The sequence below is a fragment of the Felis catus genome, chromosome B2, assembly GCF_018350175.1.
Source record: "Felis catus isolate Fca126 chromosome B2, F.catus_Fca126_mat1.0, whole genome shotgun sequence".
Classification (NCBI taxonomy): Eukaryota; Metazoa; Chordata; class Mammalia; order Carnivora; family Felidae; genus Felis; species Felis catus.
Genome location: NC_058372.1, coordinates 18,802,368 through 18,828,116, shown reverse-complemented (window position 1 = coordinate 18,828,116; position 25,749 = coordinate 18,802,368). Strand labels below are relative to the sequence as shown.

General features: G+C 38.6%; 1 protein-coding gene across 1 annotated transcript in view; it reads right to left on the bottom strand.

The window, feature by feature from the left end:
- Positions 1–25,749, bottom strand: part of LOC101096891 — a 339,394-nt gene that overhangs the window by 67,663 nt on the left and 245,982 nt on the right. The window contains exons 19-20 of the mRNA XM_045058641.1: positions 20,973–21,055; positions 10,750–10,874 (exon numbers count right to left, since the gene is read on the bottom strand). Coding sequence (XP_044914576.1) covers positions 10,750–10,874; positions 20,973–21,055 — 208 coding nt within the window. The remainder of the gene's footprint in view (positions 1–10,749; positions 10,875–20,972; positions 21,056–25,749) is intronic.

The window sequence follows — 25,749 nt, the reverse complement described above, 5'->3', positions numbered from 1 at the left end:
GATGTTTAAATCTTATCACTGACATCATGTTAGGTTTCCAGACAGTTGGCTAAATTAATTCTACTCACCTCATTCTCCACCTTCCCAACTGAATCAATGTGGTATCCATGGAGAAGAATCTCCTGCACCACGCTGTGCCCATTTTCCAAATTGTACTAAGCTGAAAAGCAACTGGTTACACACTATGCTTTGGTGGATCCCAGGCTATACGAAAGGATCCTAATACTATATGTCCACAATTTAGGGCACCATGTAAACATGATAAATAGTAAATGAAAGAAAGAACACCTGCTCTTCGGTGTATCACAGCCACACTCAGGCAGGTTCATTGTCTCAGTAAGATTGCTTTCAGCTATGAACAACAGAATGTTCATCCAAGGGAATTGAGCAATAAGTACCTTTAATTACCTCATGTGAAAAGCTTGAGATAGGTAAAAGAAGATCATAAGCAAAGGCTCAAAATAACAGGGTGCTGGGTTGGTTTCTCTCCCATTTTCTTCCTCATGCCACAAAATGTCTCCAGAAACTTCCAGCATCACATCCATATAGCAACAAACTCCCGTGGGAAGAAATGAGACAGTGGCCAAAAGGGTCCTTTCTTACTCGCTTCCCTCTTAAATGGAAGGAAGCCCAAGCTGCAACCTTCTTATATCTCAATGGCCAGAAGTGGGTCCATGACTGCTTAGGAAAGTGCCAGTGGTCCAAAGACCATTTTTAGTCTTTGGAGGCAGCATCACTGGTTAGAAAGACAGGCTGGAAGACGGGTTTCTGGGTGCAGCCAACAGTGCCTAACACAACATATAACTCTGCTTGTATATGAAGGCAAGTCAGAAAGGTCAAAGCCTCAAAGTACCCTAGTAGATGTCAATGAAAAGTAAATTTTGCTTTGCTATTTTGCTTATGTAGATATAGATGAGGATAAAGATGATATGGTATTTCTTACCAGTCTAGGAATCTAGTGAACTACAGAGCCCAGGAAATAAGACCACACACACACACACACACACACACACACACACATTATATATATATATATATATATATATATATATATATATACACATGCATATTATATATATATATATACATGCATAGTATATATATATATATACATGCATAGTATATATATACACACACATATATAATACATATTATATATATACACACATATAACATATACATATATATATATATATATATGAGTCTAGTGAACTATAGAGTCCAGGAAATAAGACTACATATAAATATATATATATAGACACATTTATATATATAGACACATTTATATATATATATACACACATTTATATATATATATACACACACATTTATATATATATATACATACATATACACACACATATTATATATATATTTATATATATATAATATAATATATTATTATATACATATTATATATGTATATATATACATATATATGTATATATTATATACACATATTATATATATTTATATATATAATATAATATAATATAATATAATATATATATATATATAAAATATGAATCTAGTGAACTACAGATAGAGTCCAGGAAATAAGATTATATATATATATATATATATATATACACAGATTTTATATATATATATATATATATATATATATATATATACACACACACATATATATGCAAAATGAACAGGGAGAAATCCTGTTAGTGAATAGCCTTTAGCCTTTAAAATGAGTTCATTGAGCACCGACTGCACTACGATAAGTAGTATATGTGCTGCCGAAGCGAGCACTGCACTACGATAAGTAGATATGAAACTTAAACCAAAAGATAACACTATTCAGAAAAATATAACTAGAATCAACTTATATGAGCGGTAGTGGGTACAAGCAGAAGAGGGACCGGAGGGGGAAAGAATGGTTCATCCTCACATTACCAAGACATAAAGAAAATAGAGCAGCTGAAATGTCTTCTGAGAGGAAGAAGGTAGCATACAGAGCGCAGTAGACTGCTGGGAACCACCTGTGGATACGGGTCTTCTCAGCCTCAGGCACACACAGGAAAGAAGCAGACACAACTATCGACAAAAACGCAAACTGGATTGGAATCTTCCAGACGCAGGGCTTTATTTCATTTTGAGTACGGAGACAACTGCCCAGGACTACAAAGAGCCACAGCTGTCCTATCACCCTCCTATATGCACAGACAGATGAGAACACCATGAGAGGGCCCCCACAATTCCAGTCCCCTGTGTCCATGCTCTCTGTAATCCCCTCCTCAAGCATGGAAGAGACCAAGGACTTGCTTCGAGCCAATAGAAAATGAGAAGGGTGAAGGGATTTTGCAGAAGACCTACATTAGGTCCTGCTTTCGCAAACCAAAAGAAATCCGAAGAATGTTTTTACTTTTCTGATAAAAGGAAAAAATTGAAAATAGCATTAAGCATTTGTTTTATCGTGAACTGGAGGCGGGGCCACCGCAGAGTAGCAAGAGTGGCACCACCGGCTCCTTCACTGAACTGTGCTCAGCCTTCAGCCACCAGACCTTTGAACTGTGTCTGTGGGCACCTGTGATTTATCTCGATTTATTTTGTGCATCCATTAGCAAGATGCTAAAGCATCAGAAAAGCCTAAGAGAGGTACTTTTTGGTGTTTTGGAATGCTTAAAAATGTTTCCATATAAATCAATGGCATTTATGTTTTCGCATTATGCCATTTTGGCTTACAAAAGCTTTCATAGGAACGCTCTACTTTCTGATAGCAGGGAAAACCTGTAACTTTTTTCACAGAAACGGAAGTACAAAAAGACTTGTCTAAGTTTACTCTACTCAACTACTCAACTTAACTAGCTGTAAAGCTAATTTGCTTGAGTTTCGGTATTACGGTTCCAGAAACCGCATTCCTAGGCATTAAGATCTATTCCTTTTCAGTAGGAATACATAGTCATGCTTTAGCCACATCAAATAAGATAAAGACATCAGTCAATAAATACCTAATTGTATGTGGGTCATTGATAAAACACTATCAGGAATGTATCCCCATAGAGATTTGCCCCTGATGGGCCTTTCTAGAACTGACTTAGTTAGCAACGCCTTTCTCCGTGGCATTTTACCTTTACCCCACATTCACCCAACTCTGTGGGACAAGCCCATAGACTAGAACTTAAAACAGTATAACCTTCAAAACACACAAAGTGAAATCTACACATGAAACTGAGGTTACTCAGACACTTGGGTGGTTCAGTCAGTTGAGTATCCGACTTGTGTTGAGGTCATGGTCTCACAGTTCATGAGTTCAAGCCCTGCATCAGACTCACTGCTGTCAGTGCGGAGCCTGCTTCGGATCCTCTGACCCCCTTTCTCTTTGCCCATCCCCAGCTCACGCTTTCTCTCTCAAAAATAAACATTAAAAAAATGAACTTGTTGTTAGTTTAATAAAAAGAAACTGAAGCTAGTCAGGAAGCGCTATAGTAGAAACATGCTAGAGGTCAGGCCATAGTGGAAAGAAAAGAGAATAGGGATACAGAACAGCTAGTTAGGTGCCGGTAAATAAACCACCTGAGGTCTCGAGACTTCCATTATATAATCTGTAAAATGGGATGAATAATATTATCTCACAAGGCTGTCTTGCACACTGAATTTTAAAAAGTATGGGAATAAGATTAAGGGATTGATAAACAGTAATATTCTGCAAAATGGATGGGGTTAGCCTATAGTCGGAGGAGTGAGGACATAACATTATTTTCACTGCCTGGTGCAGAATAATCCTGATGGGATAAAAGTTGGAGACTTCTAAGAAAGCTTCCTGTCATGAAAATTTCATATGTAAAATTGATTTGACAAATAAAGAAATGATACCACTCTCCCACCACGATGAGAAATGTTTTCTTCCGGTCATAGTGCAGATACGATATTGAAATAGATGTTTGGAGTTGGTTCTTTGGGACAACTCTGCCGTTTTTTGACCTGTTAGGTCTCACAGCATGCTTAAATGGTGAAAAGAAAAATTATATCTTGAGGTTATTGTAACTACCCTTTCTATTTGCTGAGATTGCATGTGTGCGATTATTTAACCCCTAGAAAAGGGGGCATGAAACACAAGGATCATGGGTGTATCATGAGAGCCTTTTCCAAAAGGCAACATTTATTTTCAAGTGTTTAGCTGAGACAAGGATTTCTCTCCAACGTACAATTCATCATCCTCCTTACTCACTGTAAAATCAATCTGTTCTGTTTGTATGACATAAACAACAAGTCATTTCTCAGGAATGAGGCAGGCCATATGTGAAGGTGTTTTGGAAAAGCACAATAGGGAATACGCCAATCAAAGTAGCATCTGCATTTTATTTCAATGTCAAATCACATGTGTGTTATAAAAAAAAGGAAAGTGGATCACTTTTATTAAAGAATAACTTTCCTGTTGTGATGTCTACAGTTAACTCAGACCTTCCCTGAGCAACACATTCAGGTCAGGCACATAAATGACTCACTGAGAACACTCTGTGTGGCCGGTAACATGTGCCTTTGACAGACACGGCGGCATCTGCCTACTCCCACCCCCATGGCGGAAGAGAACTAGCAATAATCCATTACGTGCATTTTCCCCAGAATTAGCGCCTTCTATTCAACGCGTTGATGAATATCACAGCAGCTCGCAATTGATAGAAACAGGAAACTATAAAACAACTCGCAAAGTTCTAGGGAGAATTTATTTTTTTATAATTGGGACTGGATTAAGATGGAAAGGAAGTAGGTTCTAGTCCCATTTCCATTATTTATTAGCTGTATGACCTAAGGCAAGTCACTTAACTTCTCTAGGTCTCAGCTTTATACTATATAAACTGACAGGGCTGAACTGAATAATCCCCAAGACCCCTTTCTGCTCTAAAAGTATGTAATTCTCTGGTCACTTACCCACCTACTCGTATCTGAATAGCAATGGAAACATTTTTAGATTGTCTCGTTCCGGAACCTTGTTCCCAGTTGGAAGTTAGATATCTCTGAACACTACGTTAATTTCCAGTTTGCCTTGGTATAAAACAGAATATGTGTATGTCACCTACAAAGCATCAGTGAGGCTCTTACATCTACTGACTTCAAACAGGCTATAAATGACAAAAATTAACAAGAGGTGGTAGAGGGAAACATGGCCACGGCCACAGGGAGTGTCAAATTTAAATCATTCCAACTTAAGACCTTGAAGAAGAGAAGGAATTGCTGTTGCCAAACAACAAAATGTAAAATCCTGGTTAAGGGCTTGGGTGGCCTTGTTCAGATCACATGCCCACCCATGAACCAATCATAGTGGTCACAGGCACATGACACACATCATGGACTGACCCCTTGGGGTATATAGTCATATATTTCAGTGGGTGGAGGGGTGACTGTTATCATAAAGGAGAGTGAGTGAAAGAATTCTTGGGGAAAAAACATGCTCATCAGGTAGAAACAACAGCCACCACAGACAAATTGGCCCAGAGCATATAAAGTCAAGTTTTGTGCCATTGGCCTTTCAGCCAGAACTTCCTTCTGGAAATGTCAATTTATGATGTCACTCTTATTTTTCATGTAATAATTCAACACATATTTATTAAGTGCTTGCAGTTTATCAATCATGTGGCTAGACCAGAAAGAACACAACAGACTTAACATGACAGACTTACCACGACTACCCCTGTGAAATTTGTTAAACTTCTAGTCTAATGGGAGAGAAAGACTATAGAACACCTACTCACCATGTGCTCAGTGGCACAAAGAAGATGTGCACGGTGTTAGGGGAGCATATAACAGAGCCAACCACTGTGCACCCCAATGAGTGACAATGAAAATAAATCAAGTACGGAGTGATATCTAAAATATGACCAAAGACAGTCATCCCATCACACCCAGCCTATATCTCAAAAATGTAAATTTCTTTCCAGGATAGACCTTGTAGCCCAGGAAAGATGGCGGAGACGCAAACTCTGCCGGGAGCAGCCCAGATGACTCTCACCTATGATCACCTGACCCTGCCGACAACAGGCCCACTGGGGTTGCAGAGTGCTGAAATAACACTCCCGATTTTACACACTCAGAGACAACTCAGTTCGGTATCTTTCTGGTTGAGAAAATGCTACAGTCTCATATTTGGAAGCTTTCTAAAAAAATATATATTATAGGGGCGCCTGGGTGGCTTAGTCGGTTAAGCGTCCGACTTCGGCTCAGGTCGTGATCTCGCGGTCCGTGAGTTCAAGCCCCGCGTCAGGCTCTGTGCTGACTGCTCAGAGCCTGGAGCCTGTTTCGGATTCTGTGTCTCCCTCTCTCTCTGACCCTCCCCCATTCATGCTCTGTCTCTCTCTGTCTCAAAAATAAATAAACGTTAAAAAAAATTTTTTTTTTTAAATATTATAGAAGTGTGTGGGTGGCTCAGTAGGTTAAGCATCTAACTCTTAATTTCTACTCAGGTCATGATCTCACAGTTGGTGGGATTGAACTTTGCGTCAGGCTCTGCACTGACAATGCGGAGCCTGCTTGGGATTCTCTCTCTCTCCCTCCTCACTGTCCCACCCCCCTTCGAAATAAATAAACTTGAAAAAATTATACACATCTACAAATAAGATAAACTTGCATTTGACTAGCTAAAGATCCTATACATTTTTGAAAAATTGGCAGTGGGGAGCCTGGGTGGCTCAGCTGGTTAAGCATCGGACTTTGGCTCAGGTCATGATCTCATGGTTCGTGGGTTTCAGCCCCAAGTTGGGCTCTGTGCTGACAGTGCGGAGCCTGCTTCAGATTCTGTGTCATCTTGTCTTTCTGCCTCTCCCCCATGCGTACTCTATCTCTCTCTCTTTCAAAAATAAATAAATAGGGGCGCCTGGGTGGCTCAGTCGGTTAAGTGTCCGACTTCAGCTCAGGTCACGATCTCGCGGTCCGTGAGCTCGAGCCCTGCGTCGGGCTCTGGGCTGATGGCTCAGAGCCTGGATCCTGCTTCCGATTCTGTGTCTCCCTCTCTCTCTGTCCCTCCCCCATTCATGCTCTGTCTCTCTCTGTCTCAAAAATAAATAAACGTTAAAAAAAATTTTTTTAAATAAATAAATATTTTTTAAAATTTTTTTTAATTGGAAGCTGTGAATTACTGAAGCCCTAACAATCTACCAAGTTTCCCCAAATCAGCATGTTCAAATAAGGCACAGAGAAAGGGTGGAAGGGAGCAAGATAGGCCATATAAGAAATAGAGAAAGAAAATGCATACATTTAATCTTGCTGCACTGAAGCAAATACCTCTTACACAATGTCACATGTATCTTTGAATCTGGGTAGTACAGTACTCTGTGTTAAATGCATTTTATGGGGATTTGGAGAGGATTTAGGTAAAGGCTGCCCCAATAAATGATTTACCAGCTCTAATAAAACATCAAGGAAATTGTTCAGATTGTATCTCAGACCATTTAAAACACAAGTTTATAGAGGTCTCGGCAGCCCCCATATCCTCAATCCTGGTTTACAAAGAAATGTTTATAGTGGTTAATTATCCCATATTACTTTTTTTTTAATGGTAGCAATTTCAAAAGAAGGGAGAGATTGAAAGTAAATAAGTAGATATGCCAACCAAAGGAGTTGGGAGATAGAGAGAAGCTTTTTATTCACCTTTTATTCACCATTCAGTAAGTATTTACTGATTGTCTGTTACAAACCAGGTATTCAAGAACCAGGGCCTGAAAACCCAGGAGTGACCAGATAAGAAGGGTTCCTTCCTACCTACAGCTTCTGTTTAGTGGGAAAAAAAAAAGAAGTAAATAAATGAAATAACTAGAAAATATTAATTTAAACTGTGGTAAGTACCTTAAAGAGGAAAACAAAGAGGACACCTGAGGGGCTCAGTAGGCTAAGACTCTGACTCGTGGTTTCCAGTCAGGTCATGATCTCAAAGTTTGTGGGTTCGAGCCACATTGGTCTCTGTGCTGACAGTGCGGAGCCTGCTTGAGATTGTCCCTCTCTCTCTCCCTCTCTTTCTGCCCCTCCTTCTCTCTCTCTCTTTCTCCAAATAAATAAATACACTTCAGAAAAAAAGAGGAAAACAAGGTTATGAGAAAGTAAATAATCAGAAGAGGGGTGGGTACCTCTTTACGTGGGGCAGTAAGGAAAGGCCTCACCAGAGAGGTACAATAGATGCTGGGGCCTGCAGCATCCAGAGCTGACCATACTACTAAGTGCTGAGAGAACATTCCAGACAAAGGAAGCATCAAGTGTGAAGTCCATGATGTGATAATGAGCTTGGTACTGAAGAACAGAAAGGAAGACGGATGTGAGAAATGAGACATCATCTGTGTGATCTTGGCCTCTATGTTAACCTCTCAAAAAGACATTTTCTTCAAATTTCACTATTACTTATATTAGTAATATTAGTTGCCTTTATGAAAAATACATTTTAGATTTTTATACATTTTCTTTCAACTTTCACTATAACCATAGCCTCCTATAGTATAGGTATTATTATTCTGGTTTCATACAGGATAAAATAGTCTCTGAGGGGTGAAGTAAATTGTTTAAGGCTACAAGCAGGGGAAAAACTGGAATTCATACTCAGGTTTATCCATAAAGGCTACACTCTTTCATTTCTTTAATTCGTTTGTTTTGTTCAACAAATATTTGTTGAGCCCGACACTAGGATCTGTCCACACAGAAATAAATGAAGCAAAATGCAGTAGGTTATGCTTCCAAAGATGGCCACACACTGTCTGCCATCCCAACAATGTCGCCTTTCTGCTCTCACATCAAGAAGTGGAATCTATTCTCCCTCTGCCTGGCCCTGTGACTTGCTTCAACCAATAGGATATGGTGGGAGTCACTGTGTAACTTTGACGGCTTGGCCTTGAGATAATCCGAGTTTCCACCTTCTCTTCTTGGAAAGATGCCACTTGAACCCCAGGCACCGTGCTGAGAAGAAGCCCAAGCATCAGTGGAGAGAGGCCAGTGTGGAAAAGTGAGGACCTCAGGTGAGAGCAGGAACCACGATCCCAGACACATGGTCCCAAATGAAGTATTCAAACCAGACCCCAGCTGTCTGAGCTGCCTCAGCTGAAGCCTTAGACATGGCGGAACAGAGACAAGCCTTCTATAATGTGACCCTGACTGAATTCTCAACCCGAAGAATTGCAAACAAATAAAATGGCTGTTAATGCAAGGCACTAAACCTTCAGAGATTCATCATGCAGCAATAGAAAACCAAAACACCAAAGACCCCCAGCCTGGTGAAAATATAAACATAAAAATATCTTTAAAATAGTGTAAGTGTCATGAGAGAACAACAGAGAAATGATTTACACCCGTGTAGAGCAAGGGTGAAAAAACTTTTGGTAAAGAGCTAGATAGTAAATACTCTAGACTTTATGGGTCACAGTGATTTTGCCTCAACTACTCAGTTCTGCCATTGTAGAGAAAAACAGTCAAAGACAATATGTAACCAAACTGATGTTTCTTGGTTCCAGGTAGACTTTTGTTTGTTTGTTTGTTTTTGTTTTTAACAAAAAACAGATGGAGAACAGAATTTGGCCTTGGAGCTGTACTGGCAAATCCTTAGCCTAGACTTACAGTGTTTCTCATATATTATTTTTCTTTCTAGAAAAAGTATTCATATTTCCCATCTTCTGGACTCCTTGGTTCCCGTTCCTGTTTCTAAAGCAGAGCCTTGCATCTCTTGATTCAGAGGATACTCACAAGCCTGGAGACCACACTTCAGCTGCTTCAGGAACGCACTGGTGAAAGTATTTAAACTTTTGGTTTTCTAAATCCATTTAAGTAATCTCTACACCCAACGTGAGGCTCAAACTCACAACCTTGAGATCAAGAGTCACATGTTCCTTTTACTGAGCCAAGCCCCCAACTTTTACTGAGCCAAGTACCCCAACTTTTAAATTCAACTAAAACCAGTGGAACTTATTTAAAATGTGACTGGATAAGAGAAATCTGAGCTGATACTATGTTTTCCTGATGGTGGTTCCAGGATGGGAGAGTAAGGGAACACTCGTTGGGAACTCAGTCATATGGTAGATAATTGCCCATTGGGAAAACCATTCAGGGCATGGATCTTGAGGTGGGCAAGGAAGCAGTAGTTTGAATGGATGACTTTGAACTCTGTCTCTTCTTGTTTCCTAGGTTACTCTATGTATCATACTGTCACTTACTGCTGTTCATTCCCCCACCCTTGATGAATCCTGCCAATGCAAAAGTCTATCATCATTACCACTAAGAAGTTCCATTGCTCTTTCTTATACGTACTTTTTAAAATATTTATTCTATATATGCTTGCATAGACAGATATACCTGTATATGCACCACCAGGTAAAGAGGGCAATAACTATCTGCTTGAATCTTAAGTAAACTAAGGTTAAAGCATGTTTCCTTCCTGGCCACCCTCTCAATTCTGTCTACTGATGCAACCCACAACTAACTGTCACCATTTCTCCACGTATTCCTCTCCGCAAGATTTGGCTTCAACTTTTTCTAAGAATGCTTCTCTATTATCAAGCAAACTTAGCCATCAGCTTCTCCATGTGTGTATGTGGCACTTTGTGCCTTTTTTTTTAACAGCACTATCACATTACATTGATATTTTTAAGCATCTATATATTTTATTGGACTATGAGCTTTCCCAAGTCAGGGCACATATCATATAGCCTGTAATAGGCCTGCAATCAATATTTGTTGAATAAATGAATAATAAAAGAATGGAATGAATAAAGACATGTTTAATTCAATGAATTTCAGTTTGAAAAAAGAAAGACAGGGTAAGTTACTCACCAAACTGAAAATCTGTGTTTCTCCAGTTCCTCCAAGTAAGATACATCCTCTGAATAATCCTCAAGTTCTCCAGTTCTCCAAGCAGCTGATTTTTCCTTCACTGAGTGATTTATCAGGCTTTCTCTCTTATCCATGAAATTAAAGAAATAAAAAAAAATAAAGTATTTTAGTAGATATCAGATAGAAAGCTCACCTGGTTCATTTTCCTCAGAATGATTTGTAGAATCATTGATCATATAGAAGCATAATCAGTCATGGTTTTTGCATTGAAATTATTATTTTACATTCCACGTTCTCTCACTAAATCATCATGTTTCTACTGGAAGACTGTCATGTTCATTTTTTTGCATTATTTCCCCTGGAGCAGCCTCTACAAATGTTGCTGGAATTAAAAAAAATAAATAAATACATACATACATACATACATACATACATACAACCGTGGTCATGGTATTTGTACCAATAAATCAGGACTATTGGTGGCAAGTAAAGAAAATGCAGTTTAAGCTAGCTTTCAGCAAAAAAGAATTTGAAGGAAAGTGGGAACAATCAGCTCATGGAGAAGAAGGAAGGAAACAGTTGGGTTTTAGGAATATGGTAGCAAATGAATCAAAGGCCACCAGGACCCTTTCTCCTTGTCTGCTCTCTGCTTCGCAGGCTACTTCCTTCTAGCCTTGCGACCAACAGCTTCTTAGTTCCGTAGCTAATGACTCTCAACAACATATTTAAATTCAGGACCACACTGTGTCTGTGCAATTAATTTAGTACAACTTCAGAGAATTGTGTGACCCATGATGATGGATCCAGCAAACAGACTGTCCCTTTGGAGAAACTGAGTCCTGTAGTTCAACCAAGCATTCTTAGGAGCCCCATCATGATGGGGAGTGGCAGCTAATCTGTGTGCCCCTCCTCCCTTAGTCACTATTCAAAATAGTTTGATTTCCATTGGTTTATATATTGCGGTCTTTTGTAAGATTTTACTGCAAAATTCTGCAAATAAGAATTCATTTGAAAACTACTGGTCTATGGGAAAATGAAAGTAGGCACGACTGTATTCATAAGATAGTTCCATTAAAAGTCTTTTTTTTTTGCTTTAGACTCTTTTCAAACATATTCAGTTGTCATTTGTAAGAGGCCAGCTACCTGCAATTCCTTGAAATCAGTTTATACAAGTTTTTGCACAACTCTGTAGTTAAAATATTTTTGCAATTTCAAAATGTTTCTTTGAATTCTCAGGTTGCAGTAACCAGGACAAACAGAATGAAACTGAGGTGAAGAAGATGCATCAGCAAATCTCTAGTGAGTTCAACAAAGCTACTTATTTTAATATGAAATTGGATGGTTTGATTGCGTTAAGAACAAAATCCAGTAATGACAGCCATCAATGTAAAGTAATGGCTATTCCTGCCATGTCACCATCCCTAGTGCACTGAAACACAGAGGGCTGAAACACAACCCAGATCTTCCTGTGAAAAGAGTCCAATTTGCTTAGCCTGGAGCTTCAGCTTGAGGGATAAGCTTCAGGTTTCCCACCTATCAAGCAAGGCTAAGGAGGCACTCCCAGGGAAAATAAGCATGGAGACCATTCTTGCCCACCTTTGTGGCCTCACTACATCTTGATAAGAATTCCCAAAAACTAGTTATACGGTTGTCTGGGCCCTGATTTTTTGCAACTGTTGCCCAGGGCACACCTCCAGATCTCCTGGTCGGGAGGTCAGCAGAGATTATAATTGTGGCCCCAAAGGACTGCACATACTTGCATATTTTAAAAGCAGCTGTCTAGAGACAACCACAAGCTAGGGCAAGGTTTAATGAGAAAGACAATCACCTACATCAAGGCACTCCTTCAAGACTGAGAGAAGTAGCTGTTTTACCTAATACGCAGATACAAACAGAGAATCAAGCAAAAAAAGAAAACAGAGAAATGTGTTCCAAACAAAAGAACAAGAAAAAAACCTCAGAAAAAGACCTTAATAACACAGAGAGAAGTAATTCACCTGATGAAGAATTTAAGGTAATAGTCATAAAGATGCTCACTGAATTCTGGAGAAGAAAGGATGAACACAGTGAGTACTTCAACGATGAGAGGAAACAATACAGTACTAAACAAAACTCACAGAGATAAGGAATATTGAACTGAACTGAAAAATATATTTAACAGCAGACTGGATGAAGTAAAAGAATGGGTCAAAAAGCTGGAAGAGAAAGCAATGGAACTCACCTGGATGGAGCAGCAAAAAGAAAATAAAAGAATTTTTTTAATGGGGATAATTAAGGGATCTCTGAGACAACATGAAGCAGAATATTCACAATATAGGGGTCCCAGAAGGAGGGGAGAGAAAGAAGAGGGGCAGAAAACTTAAGTAAAGAAACAATAGCTAAAAACTTGCCTAACCTAAGGAGGGTAACAGATCCAAGTATCCCAAAATTTCCAAATAAAATGAATCCAAAGAGAACCACACCAAGACTCATTATAATTAAAATGTCCAGAGTTAAAGATAAAAAGAGAATCTTACAAGCAGCAAAAGAAAACCAGATTGTTATTTACAAGGGTAACTCCACAAAGCTATAAGAATATTTCTCGGCAAAAATTTTGCAAGCTTAGAAGGGAGGGCATGACATATTGAAAGAACTCAAAAAAAAAAAAAAAGAAAGAAAAAAATTTCCAACCAAGTATATGCTACCCAGCAAGGTTATCATTCAGGTTTGAAGAAGAGATAAAGAGTTTTTCAGATAAGCAAAAGCTAAAGTACCTTATCTCCACTAAATTGACCTTGCAGGAAGTGTTAAAGGGATTTCTTTAAGCTGAAAAGACATAGCACTACTTAAGAATAAGAAAGCATATGACAGTAAAAATGTCACTGGAAAAGGTAAATATATAATAAAGGTAAGAGATTAATCACTTATAAAGCTACTAAGATTAAAAGTCAAAAGTAGTAAAATTAACTAAAACTACAATAAATTAGTTAAGAAATATATAAAATAAAAATATATTAAAAGTGACAACAAAAATATAAAATGTTGAAGAGCAACCAGTAAAAATGTAGAGTTTGGGAATGTGTTCAAATTTAAGCTGCTATCAACAAAATTTACTATCACATACTTAAGGTAATAATGTGAATATTATGGTAACAACAAAGTAAAAACTTACAGTAAAAACACAAAAGAGAAGAACAAAGGAATCTGAACATAACACTAAAGAAAATTATCAAACAACAAGGAAACTGAGAAAAAGAAGAAAAGAACACAGAGTAACTACAAAAACATCCAGAAAATAATGAACAGAATAGCAATAAATACATACATGTCAATAATTACTTTAAATGTAAATGGACTAGTGGGGTGAAAAGACAAAGAGATCAACGTACTGCTCATACAGTATAAACTATAAGTCATTGATGAAAAAAATTGAAAATGACACAAATGGAAAGATATTCCATGTGCATGGATTGGAAGATTTAATATTGTTAAAATGCCCATACTACCCAAAACAATTTATAGATTCAGTGCAAATTCTATTAAAATTCCAATGACATTTTTCACACAACTAGAACAAATAATTCTAAAATTTGTATGTAATCACAAAAACCCCAGACAGCCAAAACAATCTGGAGAAAGAAGAACAAAACCAGAGGTATCATGATCCCTGATTTCAAACTATACTACAAAGCTATAGTAATTAAAGCAGTATGGTATTGCCATAACAACAGACATATAGATCAATAGAACAAAATAACCCAGAAATAAACCCACACATATGTGGTCAGTTAATTTACAACAAAAGAGACAAGAATATGCGATGAGGAAAGAATGATCTCTTTAATAAATGGTGTTGTGAAAACTGAAGAGCTACCTGCAAAAGATTGAAACTGGACCACTTTCTTACACCATGCAAAAATTAACTCAAAGTGGAGTAAAAACTTGAATGCTAGACCAGAAAGCATAAAATATCTAGAAGAAAATATAGATGATAGGTGCCTTGACAGTGTTCTTAGCAATTTTTTCTCTTTTTGGATCTGACTCTAAAGGCAAGGGAAACAGAAGCAAAATAAGCAAATGACACCACATCAAACTAAAAATGTTTTTGCACAGAGAAGGAAACGATCAACAAAATGAAAAAGCAACCGACTAAATGGGAGAAGATATTTGTAAATTACATATGTGGTAAGGGATTAATATCCAAAGTATAAAAACAATTTGTATAACTCAATAACAAGGACAAAAATTCAATTAAAAGATGGGCAGCAGATCTGAATAGATGTTTTCACAAAGAAAACATACAGATGGATAACAAATAATGGAAAGATGCTCAACGTCACTCATAATCAAGGAAATTCATCACAAGGAGATACTACCACACAGCTGTCAGAACAACTTTATTAAAAAAAATCAAGAAACAAAAAGTATTGGCAGGATGTGAAGAAAGGAAACCCCTCACTCGTTGCTGGTGGGAACGTAAACTGGTGCAGCCACTATACAAAACAATATAAAGCTCCCTCAAAGAATAAAAAAATGGAGCCATCTTGGGGTGTCTGGGTGGCTCAGTCAGTTGGATGACTGATTGCTGATTTTGGCTCAGGTCATGATCTTGCAGTTCGTGGGTTCGAATCTCCATGCTGCCAGCACAGAACCTACTTGGGATTCGTTCTCTCTCCCTCTCTCTGCCCCTCCTCTGTTCTCTCTCTCTGTCTCTCTCTCTCAAAAATAAATAAACTTAAAAAAATAAAAATAGAGCTATCATATAATCCACCAATTGCACTACTGGGTCTCTATCTGAAAAAAACAAAAACACCAATTTGAAAAGATATTTACCCCTATGTTTGTTGTAGCATTATTTACATTAGCAAAAATATGGAAACAACCTAAGTGTCCATCAATGGGTGAATGAATAAAGAAGATGCAGTGTACATATGTATACAATGGAATATTACTCAGCCATAAAAAGAATGAAATCATCGCCACTGACAACGACATAGATGGATCCTGATGGTATTATGTTTAGTAAAATAAGTCAGACAGAGAAAGACAGATATCGCGTTGGTTTCACTTATATGTTGAATCCAATAAAACAAAGCAAACAAAACAAAACCCAGACTCATAGATACAGAAAACAGATTGTTGGTTGCCAGTGGTAGGGGTGGAAGAGTGAAATAGCTGAGGGGATTAAAAAGTACAAACTTCAGGTATAAAATAAATAAGTCATAGGGATTTAATGTACAGCAGTTGGAATATAGTCAATACGTTATCAATTTCGTATGGTGACAGATGGGGACTAGACTTGTTGTGGTAGCCATTTTGTAACATACACAAATTTCAAATCACTATGTTGTGAAACTTATTATAATATGCTATGTGAATTATACCTCAACAAATTTTTTTAAAGGAGAAATAAAGCCCCTGAAAATCAGTCAATCACTGTGGTCCTCTTCATCTTTCTCAGCCTCTGTAATTCCTGTGTCAGTAACAGTATTTTTTAATGTGTATTTATTTATTTTGAGAAATAGAGAGGCAGAGAGAGAGGGAGAGAGAGAATACCAAGCAGGCTCCATGCTGTCAGCACAGAGCCTGATGCAGGGCTTAGTTACAGAACCCCAAGATCATGACCTGACCCAAAATCAAGAGTCAGATGCTGAACTGACTGAGCCACCCAGGCACCCTTGGATTTCTTTTAAAGGATAACTAAGTTGGGGAGGGGGCTGGATGGCTCAGTCAATTAAGCCTCCCACTCTTGATCTGAGCTCAGGTCTTGATCTCAGGGTCGTGAGTTCAAGCCCAGAATTGGGCTCCACCCTGGTCATGGAGCCTACTTAAAACAAACAAAGAAACAAATGTAAGTTAATGTGTTAAAAATACCTTCAAATCAGTATTTTAGAAGACATAAAGTTGTGGAAATTACTTTACATTCAAAGAAATGAACCCCGAAAGGAACAAAAACACAAATAAATAAGAGTTTTGAATCCAAAAAGGAGGTAAGTGTGTGCAGGGAAGTCCCCAGGTAAGTACCAGGATGTGTGAGCCTACTTATACAGAGGAATCAAAACAATCCACCAACCACAGATTTATATCTTGAATCTATACCGGAGAAATAACGCTTTAATTAGCATATCATCAACATTGAAAAGACAGAAAATAGATGCTGTATGTACCCTGAAACCAAAGAACATCATCAATAAAAAAAAAATTATTCCAACAGCAATGTCTTTAGGAAGATGAATATCTATACTGTAAGACATCATAAGACATCACTGATGCAAATTTGTTATGAAACATCACATATTATGTATTTTGTGTATGGCTACCCACACCCTAATCCATCACAAATCAACAGCAAATATTAAAACATAAATTACTGAAATTCAGAATATGATTTTCAAGTTCAAGAACTAAATATTTGGTTTGTGGGGATTGTCACTCAAATGCAACATTGTTTAGGAAGCAGCGAATGAGCATTCTTTCAAACACAACACAAAATGATAGCCAAGAGTGTTTTAAAGAATTTTGAAAAATTCAAGCGCGTAGCGTAGTGCAAAGGGTCGGCGAGTGATGGTCAAGGAGACCCACATTCAAGTCTTCTCACTTGTTTGGAAACTTAGATTATCTAGAGTTCGCGAGTTTAAGATTTTTAATCTGAGAAACAGATAATATTTGTCCTACATAGAGCACAGGATTCTTGAGATAATATCCATAAAATTCCTCTGGGTGTGGGGAGGAGAGCATTTAAAATGCTTTCGATTATTAAGGACATAAGTAGCATCTGGCACAATGCACTACATAGCACAGGTGATCAATGGGACACTTCACATCCTTTCTTTGGCATTTACTATAGCATTTCTATGAAGCAGTTAACTCGGAAATGTTACGGGAAGATTTATATTAAATCTCAAAGTTGGCCAGTTCATGACATGATAAGCTCATTGTTACACGATAGGAAGCAAAGCCCAGGGTCACTACCTTGTGGTTCAGAGGTTTTGCCCCTCAGCCATAATTCCGTCCATGGCCTGATCAGCTGGTGGAGAAGGTGGCCGTGATGGAGCCCGAGAGGTGGTTAAGCCTGTGTGTGGAGAAAGGGAGCTTGCAGCTCACAGGCCAGCAGCACCAGTGCTTGGAAAGGCATTACGGTTCTAGCACAATTAAGCTCCACTTAGCGGCAGCTTTTTCTCCCCCAAACTCTTTACGGGGTCTTTGTGCACGACTCCAGGGAGCACTCCCATCTGGCCAGATGAAGAACGAGGGGATTGTTTCATCAAAAGACAGAGTCTTAAAAAGAGGAAGTAGTGAATAAAAGGCTGAATCCTGAGGATTACAAATGCTTTTGAACTGCCCTGGGAAGATCAGAAGTGAGCACTGGTGGATGCTTTAATGCCTGCCCCATGAGGTGGATCATTTTTTTTAAGAAGGCAGTGGAGGAAGATTTGGGGTGCAGGTACTCTGCTAAGAGGCTTGTGTTAATAAGATCACAGAATTGCAAGTCAGAGATAACAACAACAAACACCAGGTGCATCTGAAATATCAAAGCAAATAAACGTGACATCATGTTCAACTCCGTACTCCGTCTTTGCTGTTATTATCATCCAAAAGGAAAAATCATAGCTCCGAATTAAACCAGCCTAAATCCTGAGGCCATCCATCAAGAATACTCTTTCCTCTTTCTTTAAGTCATATCTGCTGTGTGTACCAGACAATTTTTTACGACAGGCTTTCCATTAGCAATGCCCAGGGAGAAATAATCTATCCTTGGGTGGGTAGAATTTACCTAGAGAAAACTCTAAATTGAGTAACCAACCCCCTAGATTCTGCCCCCCCCCACCGGAGGACAACTAACATTTCTGGCCACTTGAGACCACAAATTCTGATTGTTTTCTGGGCACGTGGTATTTGGAAAACCGACACTTCCCACGTGAAGTTGAACATGAACCTCATTGGCCCACAGCCGCCCTGTAAATTGCCTAGGTTGGATCTTTAACGTCAGTTGAAGATCCAAATTAATCCTTAATAACCATGCCGAGATGAGAAAAAAAGGAAAACACTTAAGTTGGAGTAGGGAGTTTTAGATTTAGGTTTAGTAGGCGGTTTAATCGCCCTTGTCCACAGCACTCGATCACTTGGTTCTGGGTGGCTCTGTCATTTCACAGCACTGACTTCACTTAGACATATTCCCGACAAGAATAAACTCCTTCCTAAAGCAATTCAGTTAAGACACCTTCTCAAAGTGCCTGACCCCAGGGAAGAGCATAATATCCCAAGCAATTGACTCACAAATTTTGGAATATAATATTAAAAATAAGATGAAAAAAAATTCCTTCATTGAACATGCAAACTCAGAAAATATGCAGATGAGCTTCAGGTTTTCTGGATGATTGTAATCTTTCTCACCTTATCTATTTCAGCCTTCCTTCTAATCCCAAGGTTTAAATTCAGTAAGTAGTTTGAAAATTCACAAAAATACTTAAGAGACCAACATTTGATCCACAATATCCTAGAAGCCTCATGGGCATATCCTTTTTTGATCTTTCCAAAAAGTGTACATACAAGTGTGTAATAGTACCTAATATGTAATATGTGTAAAAGGACATGAGCTTTTTTCCTTCCTAGGAAATTGTCCTTTGTTTCCTTATTCCAGGCTTTCAATTAAGGTATAAGACTCCAGAAGTAGAACATGTATACCTGGCTGAAAGGAGAAAAAAAAATTCGCAACTTTTCTGAAGTATTACTTCATGATGGATACAAATATGGATGCCAGAAACAGACAGTCTGGATTCAAAGCTGTGCACTTATTGGCAATGTTATTTTGGCTAATTCACTCCATCTCCTTATTTGCCTCACCTATAAAACAGGGAAAATGATGATAATTGTAGCATCTATCCCATTAGTTTGTTGTGAGAACAAGGTGAGCCCTTCCATCCAGAGGACTGAGAACATTTCCTGGAACCTGGTAATTTGCAAGCACTCAGTAAATACTTCAGTTCAAATGTCATCGTTACAAATTTTTGATTCCTAAGCTTCCTTTTAAAATATAGACTGTGATAGAAACAATAGTGATTGTTGGGGCGCCTGGGTGGTTCAGTCAGTTGAGTGTCTGACTCTTGACTTCCGCTTAGGGTCGTGGGATCAAGCCCCCATCTGGCTCATCGGGCCCTGCACTGTGTGGAGCCTGCTTAAAATTCTCTCTCTCTCCCTTTGCCCCTCTCCCCAGCTTGTGCTCTCTCTCTCTCTCTTCTGTCTCCAAAATAAAATTTAGGGGTGCCTGGGTGGCTCAGTCATTTAAGCCTCCAACTCTTGATTTCGGCTCAGGTCATGATCTCACAGTTCATGAGCTTGAGCCCCGCATCAGGCTCTGCACTGACAGTGCTAACTAAGCCTTCTTGGGATTCTATCTTTCTGCCCCATCCCCTCTCTCTCTCTCTCTCTTTCTCAAATAAACTTTAAAAAATAAGTAAGTAAAAAGTAAAATAAAATTTTAAAAAAACAATAGCAATTGTGAATGTTGTGGTATTCATCTAAACATTAAAAACTTAACCATTCATTTGATTAGATGGTGGTCCAGTATTTAGAAATGAAAACTGACTTTAAAGTCAGTCTTGAGAGTAAGGCAGAAAGTTGATTGTATAGACCTATATCTATTTAGTCAGGAAAGTGGAAAATTAAGACGATGCAAGTAATTCATATGGGAAAAGGCAGGGTTGGAGGACAATCTTTTCATTTCCATTTCCTAGCCGGGGCCAAATTGTCTGAATACTTAAAACCCAAAGTCACTTGCTGTATGCAGATATGGACTTTGAAAACGGCTGATTATCTAAAAACTGGATTCAGTGACGCTGCTAAAATTCATTTCATCAACATTAGAAAACCCAGGCTACGTAATTTATATAAATGCATCAAGACAGTTTCTGAACAGACTTCATGGCAGCCTTGATCAGGCCAAATAAAACGCAGTACAATCAGCACGTTTTCTAATCACCCTGCCAGAGCTGGAAAGAGTCTTGTAGACTGATTAACTAAAGTCTTCAACAGCTTAAAGAAGTCTGATTCGGATGTAATAAAAATTTATTGGCATTACTGATTTCACAAACGTCAGCTGCTTTAGCATGTCCCACACTTCAAACCCTGCTTTGAAGACCAAATTACTTTCTACCTGTAAATATATTTTAAGAAATCATAGTTAATAATCAGGGGCTGCTGTTTTCATGGTCTTTCCAAAGCCAACTCTACGGCTTTCATCTTACCTTCTTGTGTAATTCACGGTCTTCTTTTAAGAGATTGAGATCACAGTCCATAGGGCAGGGACCAAATTTATTAGAAATGCTTCCTAGGGTTAAAAACAAAAGGTGGGAAAATGTATCACAGATTTTCACTCCAGAGGCCATGTAAGCTTATACTACTATAATCTAAGAATGTATATAAAGCCTGACAAATGGGGATAAATTCAAGAACTGTAAGGAGGCTCTAAGATGTTCTATCCTCCCAATTTTAATGCAGTCGATGTATGAACCTCAGGTAGAACTCTACCAGTGGTCACCCCACGGGGGATGCAATTTACAAGCAGCAGTCTGATCTGCTTTCCTACCCACATCCGGGTAGGATTCTCCATTATCAGCTAGTTTTTCTGGGATCGAGTTTTCAAAGACACTCCTCTGCACCTCATACCAGTGTTCCAATATAAAACCTTGAGGCTAAAAAGTTCTGTTCCCATCTGTACCCAGGATTTGCCACCTGAGCTAACTTTTTCATATGATGCGTGACTTATCCTGGAGTTTCTCAACCTCAGCACTGTTGACATTTTGGATTGGATCATTCTTCGTTATGGGGGCTGCCCCATGTTTTCTAAACTGTTTAGCAGCATTTCTGGCCTCTACCCCACTGGCTGCTGGCAGTACCTTCCACCCCTCCATCCCTCCCCCACTTGCTGCAACCAAAAATGTCTCCGGGTGTTGCCGAATGCCTCCTGGGGAGCAAGACATCACCAGTTGAGAACTACTGCTCCAGAACCATAACTCTTCGTAAACAAACCAAAGTAACAACAACGACAACAACAATAAAAGTCTCTGCAGACAATGTGCCTTGTTCATCTTGTTTCTTCTGCAGTGTTTAACACAGGATCTGAAAGAGTGTGAGTTGGAGACTATTTCTTAAATTACCGATCATTCCCATAAGGTTGATTCAACAACTTTTTTTTTTTTAAGTATGCACGCATCATACACCATAAGCAGACAAAGGATTACTGCTTGTCCTCCTCTCCCATTCCAGGGACTAAATATTTTCATCCTGGCCTTTGGAATTGCCCTTGTGGACATTTTTTTAAGGAGATTTCCATAGTGCAAACATTTTTGGACATCATCTCCGTGTCTGCATGCTTTAAAAAAAATTTCTTCTCCCTAAAGATGAACCAGCCGGCCTCTTCTCCCCAGTCAAGGTCTTTGTGGCTCATGCATTTTTGAACAGCAAGGTTTTATTGTATTTTCTGACTCTGCTCCCAGTACACGATGCTAAACTGAAGGCAGATACCAAAAAATGTCCTTCTTCAGGGAGAGTCAAATGGTTAAGGGCCCCTTGTCTCAGAAGCCTGGCACTTTAGTCTATTGGGATGAGGGTCATGTAAACCTTTAAAAGAGCTTCCTTATTTTGAGTCTAAACAGAATTCATTGATAGTGTGGTTGGTGTGGTCAAAATCGAGATAAGAAAGAAAGCAAGGAAATGGTTTCACACTTTAAATATATTATTATTTTATTTTTTAATTATATTTTTTATTTGAGGAGGGAAGGGCAGAGGGAGAGAGAGAGAGAGAAAGAGAGAGAGAGAGAGTCTTAAGCAGGCTCCAAACCCAGTGTGGAGCCCGATACCAGGCTCAATCCCACCACCTTGAGATCATGATATGAGCTGCCATTGAGGATCAGACCCTCAAATGACTGAGCCAGCCACATGTCCCAAATACATCATTACTTTCAAAGGCTTATAATCTAAATTCTCAGTGCACAGTTGGTGGGTGGAATATAAAAATATGAAATAATAGAATAAACTTTTAGCGTTTTTGAAGAGCTTCATATATATTATGATGTTTACCACACACCACACACACACACACACACACACACACACACACACTGACACAAAAGTGTTACAGACTTGGAAACTGAGACTCAGATCAAAGAACTTGCACAAATCAGACAGCTAACCAGTAAAAAGTCTGAAATCTAGGTCCAATTCTATTTGTTCTCAAAGCCCACACATTTACCCCTTGTTTCACACCTTGTGGGAGAACCGTACCCCATTTTCTACCTCTACACTTTTTTAAACATTGAACAATACATGCATTTTTTATTGCTGCTGGAACACATTTCCACAACTTAGCGACTTACTATTCATATATTCGCTTACATCTTTTGCAGGTCAGAGATCCGAGCATAGCACGGCCCAGCTAGTTCTGCTTCTTCAAATCTTACCAGGTCAAAATCAATGTTATCAGGCAGGGCTGCAGTTCTCATCTGGGTCTTGGGATCCTGTTGTGAGCTTGCTGGTTGCTGGTAGAGTTTTTTTCCTTCTCACGCATTCCTCGCAGTTTCCTCTGAGCCAACAACCGCAGGATGCATCCTGACGCTTTGAACGTCTCCAGCTTCTCCTTCGGCTTCCTCTTCTGCTTACCCACCTGAGAAAGTTCTGTCCTTTAAAGGTTCGTGTAATTAGATTCGGTTCACCCAGGTCGTCTCCCTCCTGATGATCAGCTTCTGGGGATGAGTCCTTGGACATTTTTGGGAAGCCATCTTAAAAATTCTGCCAACCAGGAGCAATTTCTGATGCAACGGAATTTGTATCGCTGTATGTTAAAATGTAGTAATACTGTGTGTGTCCAGGTGATAAAGTCTCTACCAAAGAGACAGTCTTCTAAAAGTCTTAATTAAATAATTTCTTTGTTTTTATGTAAAATGTTTTTTGCTCTATAACCTACCTTCCTATTTGTAAAGACGTATATAGTAAATACGTATGCGTTAATAATCATTAATGTTCACTCCATGTAATTGTATACCTTATGTAACAAATGTTATACATTTTATAAATATGTACATAATATAATTTTTATAAGATTATGATCATAGTGTATATACCATTCTCATCCTTTTTTATACTTACATTGTTTCCTGTTATTAAATATTCTTTCAAGCCTGATTTTTAATCGCTCCGCAGCAGTATATCATTTTTTTTTCACTTAAACCAACCACCCCTTGGTTGTATATTCACATCATATTGAACAAATTTCACAAAAAATCTTTACACTTCTCTGTGCTTATTTTCACAGGTGAGTATCTAAGATCAGGAATACTAAATCAAACACAGGATTCACGGTAAGAACGATCAATATTCCAACTGCAGCCAGCAATGTATGAGAGTGTCCAGTTCACTCACATGCTTGCCAAAACGGACTCCCACCATACTTTTCAGTTTTGCCTACTTGGTAGACAAAATAATAACATTTCGTTGTTATTTTATTTTATTTTATTTTATTTTTTATAGTTTTTTTAATATTTATTTATTTTTGAGAGAAATAGACACAGAGCACAAGCAGGGGAGGGGGCAGAGAAAGAGAGAGACACAGAATGGGAAGCAGGCTCCAGGCTCTGAGCTGTCAGCACAGAGCCCCACGCGGGGATTGAACTCACAAACCGTGAGATCATGACCTGAGCCAAAGTCTGATGCTTAACCAACAGAGCCACCCAGGCACCCCTCATTGTTATTTTAATTTGCAATCTCGTAATTCTAAAAAAAAATGTGAATTATTTTATGCTTGTTGAGCATGTATGTCTTTTGTGTTGTAACTTACTATTCCTTCATTTTTTTTTTCAGCTGGAGTATTTAACATTTTCTTTAGAATTTTTATCTTTCCGTATCGTATTTATCTTTGCCTGGCACACTGGTTCAAATATTTTTTCTGTTCGTAGGTTGCCTGCTAATTTCTTTGACAGGTGTGTCTGTGTGTGTGTGTGTGTGTGTGTGTGTGTGTGTGTGCGCGCGTATGAGGTGGTTTTCAATCTTATATAATCATGAGTGTCAATGTTTTGCTTTATTGCTTCTCTTTTTGCTTATAAGCTTACAAATTTTTTCCACACTATATAGTCAAATGAAGTGCATAGAAACAAACTGTAAGTAAATAAGGAACTCGTGAGGTTCTGGCATGATTGTCTTTCATACTCCCCCACTGCCATTCAGGTAAACAATGGTGACACTAGGAAGTCCTCCTTCCACCCCAGGGTTAGACATACAAACAAAACCAAAAATCATTTCTCTCAAAGGACTCCTTCCCTTTGTTTCCTATTTCTTTTCACCACTTTGCTAAGCCACCCAGACTCAAAATCTCCTCCATGACTTTTCCTTCCCTACTGTGACTCACAGCTAATCATTTGCCACTGTCTTCTACCTTGTTAAGAAGATTTTATACCCATTCCTTCCTCTTTTCAGCCATGTTTCATCACTTTCCCAAATGCAAATGTATAAGCAAATCGATAGACGGACAGATACACAGATAAGTGGTGAGTTTTAACTGAAACAGAATCATGCCATATACTTTTGTCCACAAGTGTTTTTTTTTTTTCATATAATAAGAAATCATGGTCATCTCTATGAGTCATAAAATACACGTCTAACAGTATGTTACTTAAAATGAATTTTTCCCGGGGTGCCTGGGTGGCTCAATCGGTTAAGCGTCTGACTTCAGCTCAGGTCATGATCTCATAGTTTGTGACTTCAAGCCCCCCGTCGGGCTCTGTGCTGACAGCTCGGAGCCCGGAGCCTGCTTCCGATTGATTCTGTGTCTTCCTGTCTCTCTCTCTCTCTCTCTCTCTCTGCCCCCTTCCCTGCTCACACTCTGTCTCTCAAAAAGTGAATAAACGTTTAAAAAAATGTTTTTTTTAAATGAAATTTTCCCCTTGATCCTCTTTCATATCTTCCATCCACAGTCCCCTAACACCTTTCCATCCCACCTGCTCCACATAACACGTTTTATCCTCTCTGTGC